The 16,932-nt window shown below is 42.0% G+C and overlaps 1 protein-coding gene across 2 annotated transcripts in view; it reads right to left on the bottom strand.

Annotated features, from left to right (window-relative positions):
* Nucleotides 1-16,932, bottom strand: part of adcy6b (adenylate cyclase 6b) — a 32,107-nt gene that overhangs the window by 12,378 nt on the left and 2,797 nt on the right. For both annotated transcript variants that reach the window (XM_046396856.1, XM_046396857.1), the window contains 3 exons: nt 16,017-16,902; nt 1,661-1,810; nt 1,184-1,305 (listed from right to left, as the gene is read on the bottom strand). In XM_046396856.1, the coding sequence (XP_046252812.1) occupies nt 1,184-1,305; nt 1,661-1,810; nt 16,017-16,901 (1,157 nt within the window). In that variant the 5' untranslated portion in view covers nt 16,902. The remainder of the gene's footprint in view (nt 1-1,183; nt 1,306-1,660; nt 1,811-16,016; nt 16,903-16,932) is intronic.

The raw sequence follows: 16,932 nt of genomic DNA on the forward strand, positions 1-16,932 counted from the left end.
CCTGTTTGTTTCTATGCTTATTCTGTCCTGAGATGCTGCACTACTTGAATTCCCCCTCTCAGGATCACCAAAGGATTATTTTATCTTATCTTATCTTATTGACAAAATCTGTGGACTATCAAGAGTGACCAGTAAATTGTTTCTACAGAGAGATCTTGCTCTAGAATTTTAAAATGCTATTTTTCAAATATGTGAACACCACAAACAAAATAATCAATTTGCAACTACTGTGCTGAGTGGTAGCAAAAGACAAAAGAGATGAAATCTGGGCAATTGCACTAATAACCTCCTACATAGACAAATATTACCTGGAGTAAGTGAGAAAATACATGTTTCTGTTTGTGTGAACTGATCAGTATTTTTTTTTGACTTGAATAAATTACAGTTATAGTTACACCCATAAAAAATATGTTTGGCTCACAGATAATACCCAGAACAGCAAATTAAAGGTCTATGGACTGACCATAATTCCAAGTGTAGGCCTGTTTGGCAAACATATGATCTACAGACACCTTCAGCAGGTTCAGAAACATTAATAACTTAGATTTAGTTATTGTCTGCTGTAAAGCGCTTTTACAAAATGAACTGAGCATCAGTTCGTGACAAAGATGGGCGGTTTTAATATTGTGTTACACTCAGATAATGGATTGTTCCTGTAAGTTTACACCTTGTTAGAGCAACCGTGTCGCGACAGATTATTCGGCTAAGTGCATCACCTGCACCTATTTGGGTCACCTCTGACAGGAGATCCCTGCTGCAACCTTGTTTCATTGTCCACCACCACCATCGGTACCACAACCTGAAGAGCACCGCCTGGGAGCATTTCAATCACCTGTACTGATTTATTCCCACTCGGGAGGTGAAATCCAGTGTTGAGGGTTGAGACGGGGCCAGCAAACTTGAGGTCTGCTTCGTATCATTTGCTACAGAAAGCACAACAGTGTGGCTAAGTCAATATCGCTACTGCAGCCTGTCAGTGTTGATAAACAACAACATGCATAATACATGCTGTCAGGGAAATAGCTGTTGCAGTGACTCTGTAACTGACACATCAGTCAGCGGAGCGAGGTCAAAGCCACTGGTGCAGGCTGTGACAGCAAAGCAGACAAGCTCTCCGACATCTTCCTCAGTGTGTGGCAGTGCACTTGTGCAGAAGCATGCATGTGTATTTATCTGTATTTACCTAACGTTGTCGTGTTTTTGGATATAGATCTTGTGGAACATCATATCTTCCTTCTTGGCATTGATATCAGCCTTCATCTCCATGGCAACGTGCCTTGGCAGCACTGACAGCAATAGGCGCTCCTGAGAGAGAGAGAGAGAGAAGACAGAAAGGGAGAGAATTTAAGGAAAGAAAGACAGAAAGAGAGAGCCCATTCATTTCCATCAGTTTCTAACATTAAGACTGCTCAATGAGCCACCCCGCCTCGATGGCATCTGCGTGGGAACGTGTTAGTCAAATAGAGAGGAGTGAAGATACGTGCTATACTTCAGAACATATTGTTGACCTCAAAATAAAAATAGACTGGAAAACAGAGACACCCATTTGTTGCTCTTTTGCATTTGTCTATGTGTTTTGTTGGCCTACAGGGTACAAGCACGGCTGCCTTCCTTGTTTATTTGCATGTAAGCATACGTGTGTGTGTGCATGTGTGAGTACCTGCTGCTGGTTTTCCCTCTGGAGGTGCAGTCTGGCCTGAATATATCCTCTCGTCTCCTGGAAAGCTTGTCTCTGGGAGACCTCAGCAGGGTAGTGGGTACAGATCCCAATCATGTTAGTGCACAGGAAGATCAGAACGTTGGCACTGATCTGAACATACAGACACACACACACAAACAAGAGAGAGAGTGAAAAGGATGGAAAAATATGAGTCCCACCAAACATGCACATGTCGCATCAAAAGAATACATCGAACTCTGCCTGACCTGGGAGAGGTCAACGAGGAAAATTGATAACACTCTGTGTCACAAGATTTACTGCAAGGAGAAAAATTCCTCAAACGTCTGAGGGGCCATTACATATGGTCTGGTTAGGGAAGATGACCGTGGCCTTGTGGTTGCTCTACAAAACGACATTCTCCTTACACTGAGCTCTAAACACCAGATAGGAAGCCCATGGGTTGAATGTGATACATGACTGGAGACATGTGATGGGTGTCACTCCTGTTTTTATACTACTTGAGCTCAAAGATTATATTGATTCTATAGTGTGTGTGTGTGGAATCCATTCAAACGACATGTAAAATCAGAATTTTTTTAAAGCCTAAAATAGATGATGTGAGCTTGCAAAACACTTCTTAATTGTTAAAAATGAGCAACTTTCAGTAGTGCAAAAAAGCACGACAGAGGTGTTTTCATGCATCTGGTGGTGTATTTGAATGTACAGCTTTAGATAGCAGTGAGAAACAGAAAAATACGTTTTTTTTATGTGTACCAAGTGCATTGTGGTATGTTTTGTATGAACAATGAAGCTCTATGAATGCAGAGGCACAAACTGTAAACCAGCATTATCTGTGGCTTGAGTAATTCAAGTTTAGATACAGTGTACACTTAGCTTTGCGGGGTCATCGACCTTAAAAACATTCCTCTGCGCCGCCTCAACCGCATTCTGTGTGTGCCTGTGTGCTGTTGGATGCGTGTGATAAAGCCAGTGTATAAGTCTGTTAGTGATTTCTCTTCTCGCCCGTCCACAGCCAAGACTGAACATCAGAAATGAGGCCTTGAGCTGTGGACTTCCCCTCTGCTCAGAAACACGCAGGCATGCATATACTCACGGACACATACAAACACACACACACACACACACACACACACACACATCCTCTACATGCTCAGAAACACACTCCAGCCTGGGAAAGTCACTTGACCCATGACCAGAGCACAGAATGTTTCCTCAGATGATGATATCATCAATAATGAGAAAAAGACATGTAGATGCGGTACACACATAAAAGCTGCATTTCAATCAATCTTAATAACAAGATTAGGATTAAACTGGAGGACATAAAAACATAAAAACAACAACTCATCATTAGTACCAGTATTTCTGAGGCATGGCTGGTATGTTGCCAAACCAGTGTGTCTTTGTGTGCGTGTTTGGATTTTGTGTTTATGGGAAGAAAGAGATGAGAACTGGAGATAGAGGATGCTTATCTGCACACACACAGATACTGAATATTTCCATGAATGTGTCCTTTCAGAAAGAAATTAAAAAGAGCAACTAACAAAGCACCCACACATTGGCCTAAAACACAGCCTCAAACTTGTAGAATGACGGCAGGCGTTCTACCACGATCCTGAGATGAGGTTTACACTGTATACATAAGAGCTCGCCCATTTGTTGTCACAACAAGACAGAGACAATCTCACAACTTGAAACAGAACACCATTACCACAGCACAGTGGCAGGCAAATTCCACTGTTTATTCAAAGAGAGAGTTGATGGTAACGTCCTATTCTGTCTGAAAACAAATAGCCGAACTAGACTAGCTGTACGGCAGTAAGTAAAAATAAACAGAGTGATGGTTTGCAGGTGCAGAAGCAAACATGGTTTTGATGTATTGGTTAAATATCAAGCCCTGATGTAGCCGATGCAAGCCGAGAACAACAACATTATTCAAGAACTGACAACAGTGTATATGAAATGCAGCCTCGTTTTTGGAAAAATCACGAAGCACTTCTATCCTGACTATCTTTGCATGCAGCATGGCAGAAAATGGTTGATGCTAACTGTCAGTCAGCTTTTAAAGATTCAGACCAAAGGTGTGAGGACCTACAAAGAAGGCTCACTCGTGTTCTTTACATGACTGGTTGAGCAATTGTTCCCTAAGTGCACTGTCGATCAATTAGTGATTAGCCTATTGTGTTCATCAATCACTGACAGGCCAGGGCTTCCTGATAAGCCCTGTATCGTAATGTTATAGACCACGGATGGAGACCTGACACCCCAATGTTAAAGGGCTCTGATAGAACCTGATCGCATTAATCCCAAACAGATGGCTCTGAACAGAGTGAGCCAGATAACTTAGTTAAGTGGCCTGTCTGAGATACAGGGCCACCTGCAGTTCCCAGGACTACGCTTCGCAGCAATGCACTCAGTTTACACTCAGCTAATTCAGCTTCCCATGAGAGCAGGCATGCTGAAATGCAGCTTAGTAGGCCCCACATTCAGGATTTTGTGTATTTCTGTTGAACAGGAAAACACACAATAGCGCACACGTTAGCAAGGATACACATTTATTTGCACATGTGATGCAAATGCTTGTGCAGCATCTTCTGAAACCTCGCAAAAGCCCCAAAATATCAACAGGTAGGTGTGGTTTGAGTTCAGGTTGACGTTGTGATTGATAGCTCAACCTAACAGCCTGATAACTCTGAACAAGTGGAACTAAAATGTGGGGAAATGTGGTGAACAAAGCTTGCCTTAATGCTAAGTTATGCTTAGTCACCACACGGTTGGGAGATTAGTGGCAGCAGCATTCACAGAGGCTTTTGAATAAATTTTGTGTGTGGGCTATGCATGTGAGCGTGTGTGTGTGTGACTTCTTTTGGACTGGCAGCTCTTTTATCTTGAAGCTTATGTCTGTTACTGCACTTATATCACCCAGGCATGCAAATCTAACACAGACATACAGCCGCTCTGACACCTCCCACCCCCCCACAAACAGTGATGTGATGTAAAGAGAGCAGAGGAAGCTTCTCTTCATTAGCACGGTGCTACTGGCTTTATTAAACTGGACTCAGACTATCTCCCCCTCGTGTCTCCTGACCATTCTTCCCGCAGACTTTTGGCTCTCAAAGACGATCCTCGCTCGACATTTACTTAAGCAGGAACCTCTTGGCGGTGAAGTTAAAAGGAGTCCAAACATTGGCTTATAAGGTGCGGCTCCCAGGAAGGTGCTTTATAAAGTAAGGCAGAAGGATAACACGTTAAAGAACAAATGAAGGCAGGGGATGGAAAAGATTTTTGTTTGGCAAACACACAGCAAACCCGTGCTGTCTTTAATAATGTCCCACTGGACAATTCCCTCACGCACAAGCATGCTGGAATGTACATGTACATAGATCAGGTTCTCAGGGCAAGGTCATTATCCATTCATTCAGACACAGAAAGTATGCCACAGCTGATATATTCTATTGATCCATAAGGGATATTTCCATGACATTTAGGCCCACTGCACTGTTGTAACTGTACAAATGATTCTTTTATTCTTAACTAGGTTCAGTGAAAGCAACTGTAAAAGCCTTGTCTGTGAGCACAGCGGAGGTGTCCACATGTCCATGCATTTGTAACTAATAATAACTGCTATGACAATACAGTGAGGGGAGGTAAACTCAGAATTGATAACAACAGATAGGACACACTGTTGCTTATTGGATAGAGGTATTGTCCATGTAATCAATGTTTGGATTTTCTATTTGCACAGGCCTGCAATGAAAGATAAGTTCACATGTCCCACCTAACCAGAACTCCACTAAAGCCAAAGTTTAAACTTTAAAAGGCCAGAGTGCTACATCCCATAAGTCAACACACTGGCTCTGGGGACGCTGACTGCTGTTGACATGGGGGCTACTCTCCAGCACATGACCTTTGATAGTCATCTGGAGCTTTTAAAATGTCTTACAGAGATGAACGTCAAAGTCCAGTCACACACACTGCTGATCATAGCCTGAAAAGATAACATGCGGTACAAAGAAGTAAAAATAGGCAATACTATGGGAGTTTGTTGCACTAGTCCTGATGTAATCAGGGTTACTATAATGTGTAATTACTGACACAAGAAATAAGCTATTCCTTATAAAGATAAATGTTGCAGAGGGGTGGAGGTGCCTGTCTTTGCCATCTTGGTTCCGTGCCATCTGGACCAGGAGCTCTGTTTTCATCAAGCCTTGGGCCAAACTAAAATTGGTCTCAGGCGACCAGTGAGGCCACGAAGTAATCCCTGTGAAGCGCTGAGGCAAATTCCATGAAGCTAAATAGAGGCGGACCCAGGCCACACATCTGTCAGAAAATCAGATCTTAAATTAATACTTGCACATAAAAGGCTGTCCAAACATAAGAAAAATCTCCCTGTAATCCTGGCATTACTGACCAAAACAAACTTCTACCGCCAGCTAAAACTACCTACTCCGTTTGTTTACTTTGACCAGCCAATGTCTCCTCAAATCAAAAGACTGTAATGCTCATTTATCCTTCTCTTATCTCATTGTTAACTTTAGTGTGGACTGGCTGATGTTCAACAGTGCCAATAAGGACAATATGCACGTGACAGACCCTGAAGACAGGCCCTGAGATTCTTGGTTGTTGCACCAGGCCACTCCCAAGCAGGAGGGTCACATGAGCACATATTTTAGACATCTTATTAGTTTCTTGTGGTCCATTTCACTTGACCATGTGGCATATACCATATAGGATCCTGATATTATGTCTGCTCAGAGACATTTATCATTTTGTCCCTCTCCTTCTCTTTTGCCACATTTCCCGTCTCTATGAAATGTCAGACATAGTAAACACAGCCACAAAATAAGTACTGTATATGGACTGAGGGTGCAACCTCAAGATTTCAAGATATATGCCCATGCCTTGACCTGTTGGTGTTGGTTCGACCAATGTCCATTTTATTTTTACTTGAGGGCTGCAAATAACAAGTTGCAAGAGAAGTCTTTAAATAGCTTGTTTTGTCCAACCAACAGTTCAAAATCCAAAATGATTTAATTCGTTATCATTAATTTAGAAACAGAAAAGCAGCAAATCCTTAGTTCTGAGAAGCTGAGTCAGATAGTTGTAGCTTTCTGTCAGAAAAATTATGCAGAACTGATTGTTTCAGCTCTATTCTGCTTCTCTCATTTACATTTTTGTTTACTCCCATTACATTTACATTCAGTTTTGGTTATGGAACTGGTTTCTATAGCTGGTGATGTTATTATCAGTCTTAATCATTAAAACATTATATGAAAACACTGTAAATGATACAGCAAGTTTAGAAAAAAGATTGAAATCTACGTGTACAAACAGATAAATAATTTCATGCAGTACAAGTACAATATTATTATAGTAGTGTAAGTAATGTGAGGGACAGCATCATCAGGTGTTGTAAGCTTATCACTGTAAATGCACCACTGTGATACAAAGCTGTGAGGATGAGTACACCAGTATCTGTTTATCAGTGGTCTTGGCTGCTCAGTGGTCCGGGGGTCAGTATTTGGCTGTACATAGGGAGGGAGGGAGGGAGAAGGGGGGGGGCAGGGCTCAACACAACATTCTCCTCCCAGCTGTGTCCTCACTAACCCCCACTTCCTGCCCACTCACACCCTCAACGGCACAGCTGCAATTACAGCACGGCGGCTGCAAGAGCACAAGATTTGGTTAATTAGCCTAACAAATCAACCAACCCCATTCACTGCTCTGCTGACTTCTCTCACTGAGTTGAACTGTGCGAGGGAGTCCAGACCTTGAACTGTGGGACTGTGACCTAAACATCCAGGAATTCCCATTTCAGCTGCAATTGCGACCATCTCCTTTTAAGCACAGTGTACAACATGAACCCATGGCCACCATTTCAATGAGACAGCATCCGTGCATCTTCGGTTTAACACGAATACTACGGTATAACTCGCTTAGAGAAATGTCTTTAAATTAAATAAATAAATTAGTAACAGAACTAAAAGAGGGAGAGCTAACACAACATAGTTTCAACTACTGCCTGTGCTGTTTTGACTCTTCAACCATACACAATATTGACTTTTACTACAAAGCATACAGATCAATAGCAGTACAAGAACAACAGGTTATAGTTTAAACAGCAGAAACACGAAAGCGATGTGGTAACTGCTTCAGCGTGAGTTTTAGCTTGGTCTGCCACGAGCTGCTCAGTAGAGGATGAGCTGATACTGAACTCATGCATGTAACACAGCCGTCTTTCAGGGCCAACTTCAGAAAATGTTACATGTGACATGTTTGTGAAGCCTGATACATCAACAGTGTTTCACGGGAATGAAAGGCATGGGGTTTCAGTTTCAACATGTGGTTTGAAAACTACAAGCTGAACTGGTACTGTATACGTCCTAACTGTTCTGACCTTTCATTTACAATGTCCTGATCATCACTGCCCAGCCCTTAGAGGCTCTACACACCAAAAACAAAGGCTCTGAGAAATGTGATTCAAGCACACTGAATGTTAAAGAAAATGCAGCGTCTGGCAGCTGTGACTCTTCTTTACAAAATGAAGGTGCTTATGACACTTCATCCCAAACAAAGAAAGCAGCACCGTCTTTCTGTCACCTTAAAAGGAAAGGATTTCATTTTTTTTGTGTGAGGAGGGAGTGTAATAAATTGTTGCACGAATCAATACCCTTTTTAAGCTTTTTGACATATGGTCCCTTCAGATCCTGTGAAGGCACAAAACAGAGTGTAACTTCCTCCGGATTAACTGCGAATGTGTGAAATTACATCATGGGACCAGGGTCTTGTTATTGTATCTGACATCACTCGCTGAAAATGTGAAAAAAGACACCAAGAGGATAAGGATGGGCTGCTCTTTCCATTTAAGTAAAGTGAAAGAGGTTGAGCTGGTTAAAGAGGGCAGTGAAGACAGACTGTCCACAGTGCTGTATATTCCAACAGGAGCAAAGTGTTTGTACAGTGATGGTGAACTTAATTACAGCTTGAGTAAAACATTCTCACGCTGGTTCAACATATGCTGTGCATGTTTTAACAGTGTCATTGTAACTTGGATAGTGTGATAACAAGACACTTGGCGAGCATGATGGTGACCTTTGCCTGAGAGCCATTCACCTTCCTGTCACCAGCACTGGGATAGGATGCACTGCTGTCAAAGTGATCCACAGTAAAACTGCCCTTAAAAGCTTTGAGGCTTGCATGCCACACAGATCAACATTTAACACTGCTAATGGATTCATAATATATATCTGTTGGCTGTCCGCCACATGCAGTTCAGCCTTAAATCCCTGTATTTACTTCTGCAGCGAGCCAAGTTGTTAGTAAACCATGGGCTGTTATTAGAAGCCTGCACTTCCTCATCTCCGACTCACACAGCTATTATTAGCTTGGCTATTATTTGCCTTATCACTGGCTGTATTTTAAGAGCAATATTTCCCTTATCGCTAATCCTAATTGCTCCCACCCAGTGCGGTGGAAGTTATCCGGGTTTGTATCGCTGCCTCTGGTTGTAATACAATAAGTGGATGAGTCACAAGCTGTGTCTTTCTCCGAGGGGTAGGATTGGAAGTGTGGGGGGGGGGGGCTCTATTACTTGAGCCACTGCATTGTTTGGCACCCACAATACCTGATGATGGGTTCTCACCATTTGATAGCAACCAAGTGAGCTGCTCTGATGCGTGCAGCTCATGCAGACAGGCACAGATCATACATGCCACTCCTCATGGCCTCTGCACGCTGGACACCAGATTTGCTCAGTATAAGTAGGGACGGGTATCAAACTTCAATACTGAGTGTATTGAGTGTTGACCAATGTGTGTCCACAGAATGAAGTAGCAAACAGTGTACTTAAGTATTAAATGTTGACATTGAAGGCATGATTCTTAGTCTTTTCTTCTTAATCACAAATGTCTCAATCTAAATCAGGAAATAATATTTAATCTAATGCATGTAATTTTTAGGCTTTATTTGGGCATTTTTTAATTACTAATGACACTTAAGAAATCAAAGAGCTTTGTGTTTATCCCATAAACTAAAGCAAGCAACAAGTTGTTTTGATATCAGTACTGAAACCCAGGTGCCATATGGGCACTAAAGCAATCATAGTGATAATACTTTAAAGATACAGAACCAACAAGGCACATTTTCTTGTAGTCTCATTATCTCTCAGAGAGCAGTGGGTCGAAGGTATTAACCTTGCGTATATGTGACTATCACACATGCCTCCTGTCATACTTTACAAGTAAAAAAGTTATAAATGATTTCCTAAAAGACGAGATGATCTGCGTGGTTGCTTTAAGGTTTTTTTTTTATGTAACACCAATGTTCTGGCCTAAATGCATTATGCTTGCCCTAGTCATGCTTGTGACATTTCATTGATTGGGATCTTGTTCACCAGTGTTAAGCAGAGGCATCAGTATGTTTGTAGTCCTACATTCATTGACCCCCATGGCAATGACAAAGGAACAGGTTTTTCCTCTCAGTACACAACAACAAAGAAGACTAGATGAGATGTACCTTTGTGACTTCACTCTCTTCTCTTCTCTCTATTGGTCCTCTTTAGAGGACTTGGGATTTGGTTAACCAAATATATCTTGCTGCAAACAGAAGAGCACCTTCTGTTTATTTCCTTGTTAATCCATGAATGACAGCTCACATGCTGCCTGGTTATAGATTCTTAGAACTAAACAATGGCACAGTAAATCACATAATCCCCCCTAAGACAAATAGATGTATAGATGCACAGCTGCTCATGTATATGTTATGGCAATATATAATATGAAAGCAAAACTTGCCCAATGCCAGTCATGTCCAACTTAGTTGCTGCCTCATCTATACACAAGAGACACGTGACAAAACACGAGGGACAGGTGGTCTCTCACAGGGGAGCACTCCGAGGGCCAAAGGAATCTGTTTTGGACCATGTGGTGTGTGTTTGTCTGAGCATCTTTTTATGTGCGTGTGTGTGAGCCCTGGCTCAAACATGTCTCACTTCCAGCCGCAGTCTGAGTGCTTGGCGCCATGAGGCAAAATCGTAGCTCAGGTGACTGGACAAAAGCGGACTAATGCGAGGGGATTTCTATTGAGAAATTTTGGGTGTCTGGATGAATGTAACACCTAGATTATCTACTCCACGTCTCTGTGAGTGACAAAAGGTCTACTATTGATGATCTGAGGATAGTTCATTAGGTATATTGCATGCTTACACTAAAGGCTATAAACAAGACCTCGTGATGCTACTGGAACACAAGCTGTGCGCTGCTGACTCTGTGGTGGTGCATTCATGTGCTGGAACTAACTTAAGGTTGTTCACTGTGGCTAAGGAGAAATGTCAGAAAACCCAACATTGACAGAATAATAAACAGAATACATTTGATAGCTTTATCCAATCCAAACGTTGCTACTAATCAGCCAACTGTCAAAACAAGGAAGTATAACAGCTTCCACATCGTCAGCTGGCAGAGCTGCCTGTAGCAAACTTTTTAAGCCAAATTCAGTTAAAGGGATGAAGCGTGCAAAATCCCACTAAGCAGAAGTGAAATTGAGGAAATAATAAATTGACCCTTCTGTGGCCAAGTCGCAGCACCAGAGGGACTTCAACCCAATATGATATCCATACAGAGTTTTGAACAACTTGACTCACTTTGTCAGGATGTGATTACCATAATTCAATTTGAAAAATAAAAGTAAAGCTCTATAGAGAACAACTGAACTTAATTAATGGAATATTTTAGCTTTGACCTGCAACTCTTATGCCATTTTAAAATGTGTCAGCATTTTCATTTACAGCTGCTACTGTCTACCATACCACTGAAAAAGACAATAAAATTGAACATACTACACAAAAGCTTTGGCAGTTAAGGACGATGCTGGTGACAATGGAAAAAATAGCAAGTGACTGACTAAAGCGTGTACTGTGATCGAATGTACATTCACATGACATTTTGTAGTGTGACATTTCATAAGGTAAGATCAACAGTTAAAAGTTTCTTAGCAGTGATTTTGATATTCTGAAGGAACTGAATGTTTCAAGAGGAACTGACATGTTTTTCCAGCTTGAAGAAGGGCCCGCAAGTAGTCACTTGAAAAGTTCATGTTGATTTTTTTTCTTCTTTCTATTACACTAATATTTCAATACTTGTAAGACTGTAGTAAAGACCACCTAAGCCAAGTCTAAGACAAGTCCAAGTCTGAGCAGCTCATAGTCAAGACACAAGACGGAGAACAAAATTTAAAAAAAGAAAAATTACAGAATCCTATGGAATAAACGAAATAACTATTGTTACACGCTCTGTTACATGTTACAAGCCATCAGGGTTTAATATCTTTCCACTTGGGGTGTGTATTCAGGACGGTACCACTGAGGACATGAAGGTCAGGACTCAAGTGCAGCCATAGTAACTCTTTCTGTAGGACAGTGAAGGCACTTCAAATGAACAGCAGCAGTGTAACTGGCGTATTCCCGAGAGCGGTTATACCTTCATCTTTGTCTGTAGTGGTCTGAGGAGGCCCCTCAGTGCAGTGAAACATGGAGATCTATGGAAACAATCCCCATGAGCAGTGTGAGCTCAATCTCAGCCCATTGTGAAATAAAAGGCTACTCCATGTGAGGGGGATTTTGTGAGGATGGAATTATGACTCAGACCAGAAGAAGGAGAAAAGTGGAGGGAGAGAAAAAGTGAGAAGAGACTGGCAGCTCTTTTACAGCCGGGTGCGTCATCCCAGCATTATTTCACACTCTCCATCCGTGGTCTCTTATCCCCCCCCCCCTTCATCGTGGAGGTCCCTCACAAAGACCCCTTTTGTCCTCGCCATCATCGGTCTCACATCTTCTCAGCTCTGATCCTTCATGAACGTCTCCGCAGGGAAAATACAAATAAGGGAAAAACAAGGCTGGGATGCAAAGAGGGCTGGAGGATGATGAGGTCCCAGAAGAAGAAACCAGCTTTCCCAGATCAGGGAGTCTGGCCATGTGACGCCAGGAGCCCTAGAGTTTGTGTGAGTTTGCATGTGTGATGAAGTGTGATAGAGTGTGATGGGACAAAATGAAGTCCTTCGGTATTCGTACAACTGCGAGTAGCCTGAAGCCGGATTGAGCCGGACTGATACCTGTCGAGACTGAGGTGACTAAATGACGCCACTATTCTGCTTTTTTCTAGAAGGTGAAAAAAAAAAGCAGTCACTTGTAAAAAGATGTTTGCGCAGATAAGTGTGATATGGTTAATAACAGCATTGAGCAAACCCCAACCTTTCCACCATGTCTTTTAAAATTCCATGAGTCCAAAGGAAAGAGGGAGAGAGACAGACAGACAGACAGACAGACAGACAGAGAAAGCCAAATAGTACCAGGCCCATGTCCCATCATTGATTGCTCAGAGAAGTGGAACGTTGTGCGTTGGGGGTCCAAGCCCTCAGGCTGGGCAGCAGTCCATCATCAGAGGACCAATGCATCCAACCAAGGCTTGAGTACATACAGACCAATGTGCCAGTAACCACCCTGTCTAGTCTGGGGCATGGGAGCTTAGCACACAAGCTCACCAGACCAGTAGAGTTATGTCAATATTACCTTACTCAGAGTGCCTCCACATTCATCTGGTTGCTTAATAGCAATAGTTGGTAGGGAAAATCAATAACATGTCCCTATAAAGTTTAATCATTATGTGTCATTTTCTACTAGCATTCAGTGCCTTCAAACCTGACTGCTTCATACAGAAATAAAATCATGTATTTACATTTGTGATTATTTCATTCTTGTAAAGTTGATAAAGCCTCTGAAACAAGAAGCATGAAGGACACCAGGGGAACACTTAAATTCTCCACTGGCCAACCCATGGCACCGAGAAAATGTCAGCAAAAATTGTGAGACACATACAGATAATACAAGTAAGGTAGGTGGACGTGCGATTAACTCTTATCATAGCCCTCTATCACAGTCATGGTGTCATAAGGGGAAAGTACAAGTGTAACTGAAAACATTAGCAATGGCTCCATTGTATTAAAGCGTTCCATTAAGTCATAACAGTGTGACAGTGAGTCAGCATGCACTATACCAGCACCCTAAAACTGTAGCCTCTAAATGGATTTCAGCCATCATTTTTTTTTATCATTTACACATGGGCTGTCACATGTCAAAAGTTTCTTCTGTAAAAATAACTAAATAAATAAATAGCATAGAGGAACATGACAATTAAAAACTTTTTTTTCAAAGGTTTGGTGCTAAAATTCTAAGTTGATCATGCAATATTATATGGACAGAGAAGGGCTGTTCCAATACGGATACCAGTATCAAAAATGCCTTCATTACTGACTAAAATGTTGGATCTCACAGTGGAGTACAGAAGTCTATTCACCAATCCAATACCACTGGATTTATTCATGAAAATGTAATAACAACAATTATCCACAATTTAAACAAACTGTTGAAATTGTCTAACAAGGAAAAATACCAAACATTTGTTGGCTGCAGTATCAAACATCAAGGCTTGCTCTTTTTCTTTGACTGATATCATTGCAAATTTGGCCAACTGGAGTTTTAAACTGCTGGTGGGACTTTAAAAGAAACTCGGAACTTTTAGTTGCAGCCCCAGAAGAGGTCATTCACCTTTTGTTTTGAAGGTGTAGCACACTGATGGGTGGATTTTGAATTCGGAAATACAATTAGCAGGACAGTCTGATACATCTTAGTCGCACAAACACATTATAAATCAATGAGGATCTGACAGCACATACAAAAAGAATTAACAAACGTAATAAGGAAATATTTCCATTGTGTTGGGAGCTGAGGACATCATAAAAGCCTAATTTTCCTCCAATATGAAGATGTAATCATTCTGTTTTCCATCAAATTCATTGCACAATCCGAGTATCCCACCCCACCCTTTTCATTTTACTACAATAGTCTCCTTGTTTCAGGGAATCACGGCCTGAATGGCACCATGCTACATTATCTTGATATTCCTCCACAATGCAGCTAAACGGGCTCATTCAACCCAGATGACCTTCCACAAACCCCAACAGAGTTGCCAATAGCTGCCCTAAAGCACAAAACATAGGCTCATTAAAAATCTCATTTGAAACGCTGCCGAGATCTCCAGTACCATCTACTTTTAGTACGGCACCTTTGACATGGAAAAGTGGTTGTGGAGTCTGTACAATGTTTGTCCTATATTGATGGGAAGGGAAAGTAGGGCGTCTCCACTTGTGAATACAGTAACAACATTGTGCTCAACTGAATGGTGATAATAGTGGGCCCTGACCAGCATGAGTGTGAGAAATGTGTCGCGTTTTCTCATGAATATAAATGTTCATTTTGATGTTCAGTGATGGTTGTATAGCTGAGGATCTGTGAAGACATATGAAGAATTACATTTCATAAAACCAAAGGTTTTAATTATGAGGGTCTGTTTCAAAGTGAGAATACAATGAGTGCCTTTACAACTATTAAAAGAGAGATTCGCATTTTTTTCAAGTCCATCTTTAAAACAATTCTAGCTATTAGTCGTTGTTCTTGTTTCTCCTGCCCATGCTAGCTGTGAGGCGACCACTCCTAATGTGAAAATGTGATGGGAGTTTTGCACTAAAAAGACCATAATTTTGGAAGAATCTCACTTCATTCTCTTTTTAACTTTTATTGCATTTTTGCACAATCATATCTTTGAGTCCTCCACCATTTACATTGAAATTGATTTAGTAAGCAACCAGAATGAACAGGTCAAGTTCCAAAAACTTTTCCTTTAGGGTCAAGTAGGTGTTTTATTTAGATGTGAAAAATAAAAAAAGAAAACCTATCCTTGTGTTAAGTGTTAAAAATGTGACTGAATGGTGCATTTGGTTTATTTACTTGTCATCTTTTAGAGATTTTGCCAAACCTTTTAAACTGAGGTGACCATCTCTTTTAAACTCAGGTGGTATGAGACCGTTAATGTTGCACGTAAACAGTCATCTCCGTGAATTGATTTGTAAACTCAACTTCTCAAGTGAATTTCAAGGAAAATATCACTCGCTCAAAACTCAGGATCTTTTTTTTTATATTGCTGATTAATGTGCTAATTATTTTCTCGAATAATAAATTAGCTGTTTTGTCTGTAAAGTGTAAGTAATTTGTGGAAAATGCCCATCAAAATTTCCCAGTACAAATTCTACTTATTCTAGTCTTGAGTCGATCACCAAAACAATAATTTTCTGTCAGCCCATCAGTTAAGAGTGTTTAATCGTCAGGGGCTGATATCACAGTATAAAAGCAAATGCAACGCGATAGATCAATATCCATATCACCACACACCTGGCACAGGCTAGCAGAGCTCATTTATTGTTCTGTGTTAGTCGTGCTATCACTTACCTGTCTGAAAACGAACTTGTACTCTTGGTTGAGTTGCCAGGCTGTCACGACATGTATGGTGGACAGCACAGCTCCACTAACCACAGCAGCTCTCATTCTGACTGGAAGCAGCGTGTAGATAATGTAGATGAAGAAGACCGTCCACCAGATGCCCTCTGAGGCACTCGAGGGGTACACCATCAGCACTCCAAAAACCTGCACTACAATCAGCACCCCGATCACCAGGTAGCTCACAATCCACATGTAGTCCTGGTGGAAGCCGTTGCGGTTGCACACCACCATCATGGCCAGGAAAAGAGCCATGGCCACGGAGAGTACTGAGACGTATGCCACATCAGGGGCGGTGTGGATGCAGTGAAAGGCCAGCATGACCCCACACACCACCACCAGCACCCCCATCAGCATTGTCAGAGAGCTCTGGTTGAGCCTGAAGAAGTAGCGCTGGTACAGACGCTCCAGCTTGGCGGATTGAAATTTCTTGGACTGGAAAACCCACACAACCTTCATCCAGCAGTCTGCTGCAGTCATTGTCTTGCAGCTGCCCTCTGCTAATTCCTCTTCTTTTGTGCCCTTTAGTTCACCATCTTCAAAACCCAGGTCAACAGCCTTTAGACCCAGATCGCCACCGCCTCCCATCCTTTTTCCGTAGTGGTCCTCCTGCCAGCCACAGCGCAGGCCAAAACTGCGCCCGCTGGTGCCTGCTCCGCTGTGGTAATGCTGGGGGGTCGCATTAGGGAGCTCCAGGTCCTCAGGGTCCCTCAGGCAGCTCATGTAGTGTGGGTTGCACAGTGATGAACTGTCTTTCCTCTTTTTGCCATTTCGTTCTCCCCATGCAGTCTTCCGCTCATCCGCTCTGCCTACGAAGAGGCTTCTGGCCCATGACATCCTGAACAAAACACGGAGACGTTAACAACAA

The sequence above is a fragment of the Scatophagus argus genome, chromosome 8 (assembly GCF_020382885.2).
Source record: "Scatophagus argus isolate fScaArg1 chromosome 8, fScaArg1.pri, whole genome shotgun sequence".
In the NCBI taxonomy this organism is placed as follows: Eukaryota; Metazoa; Chordata; class Actinopteri; family Scatophagidae; genus Scatophagus; species Scatophagus argus.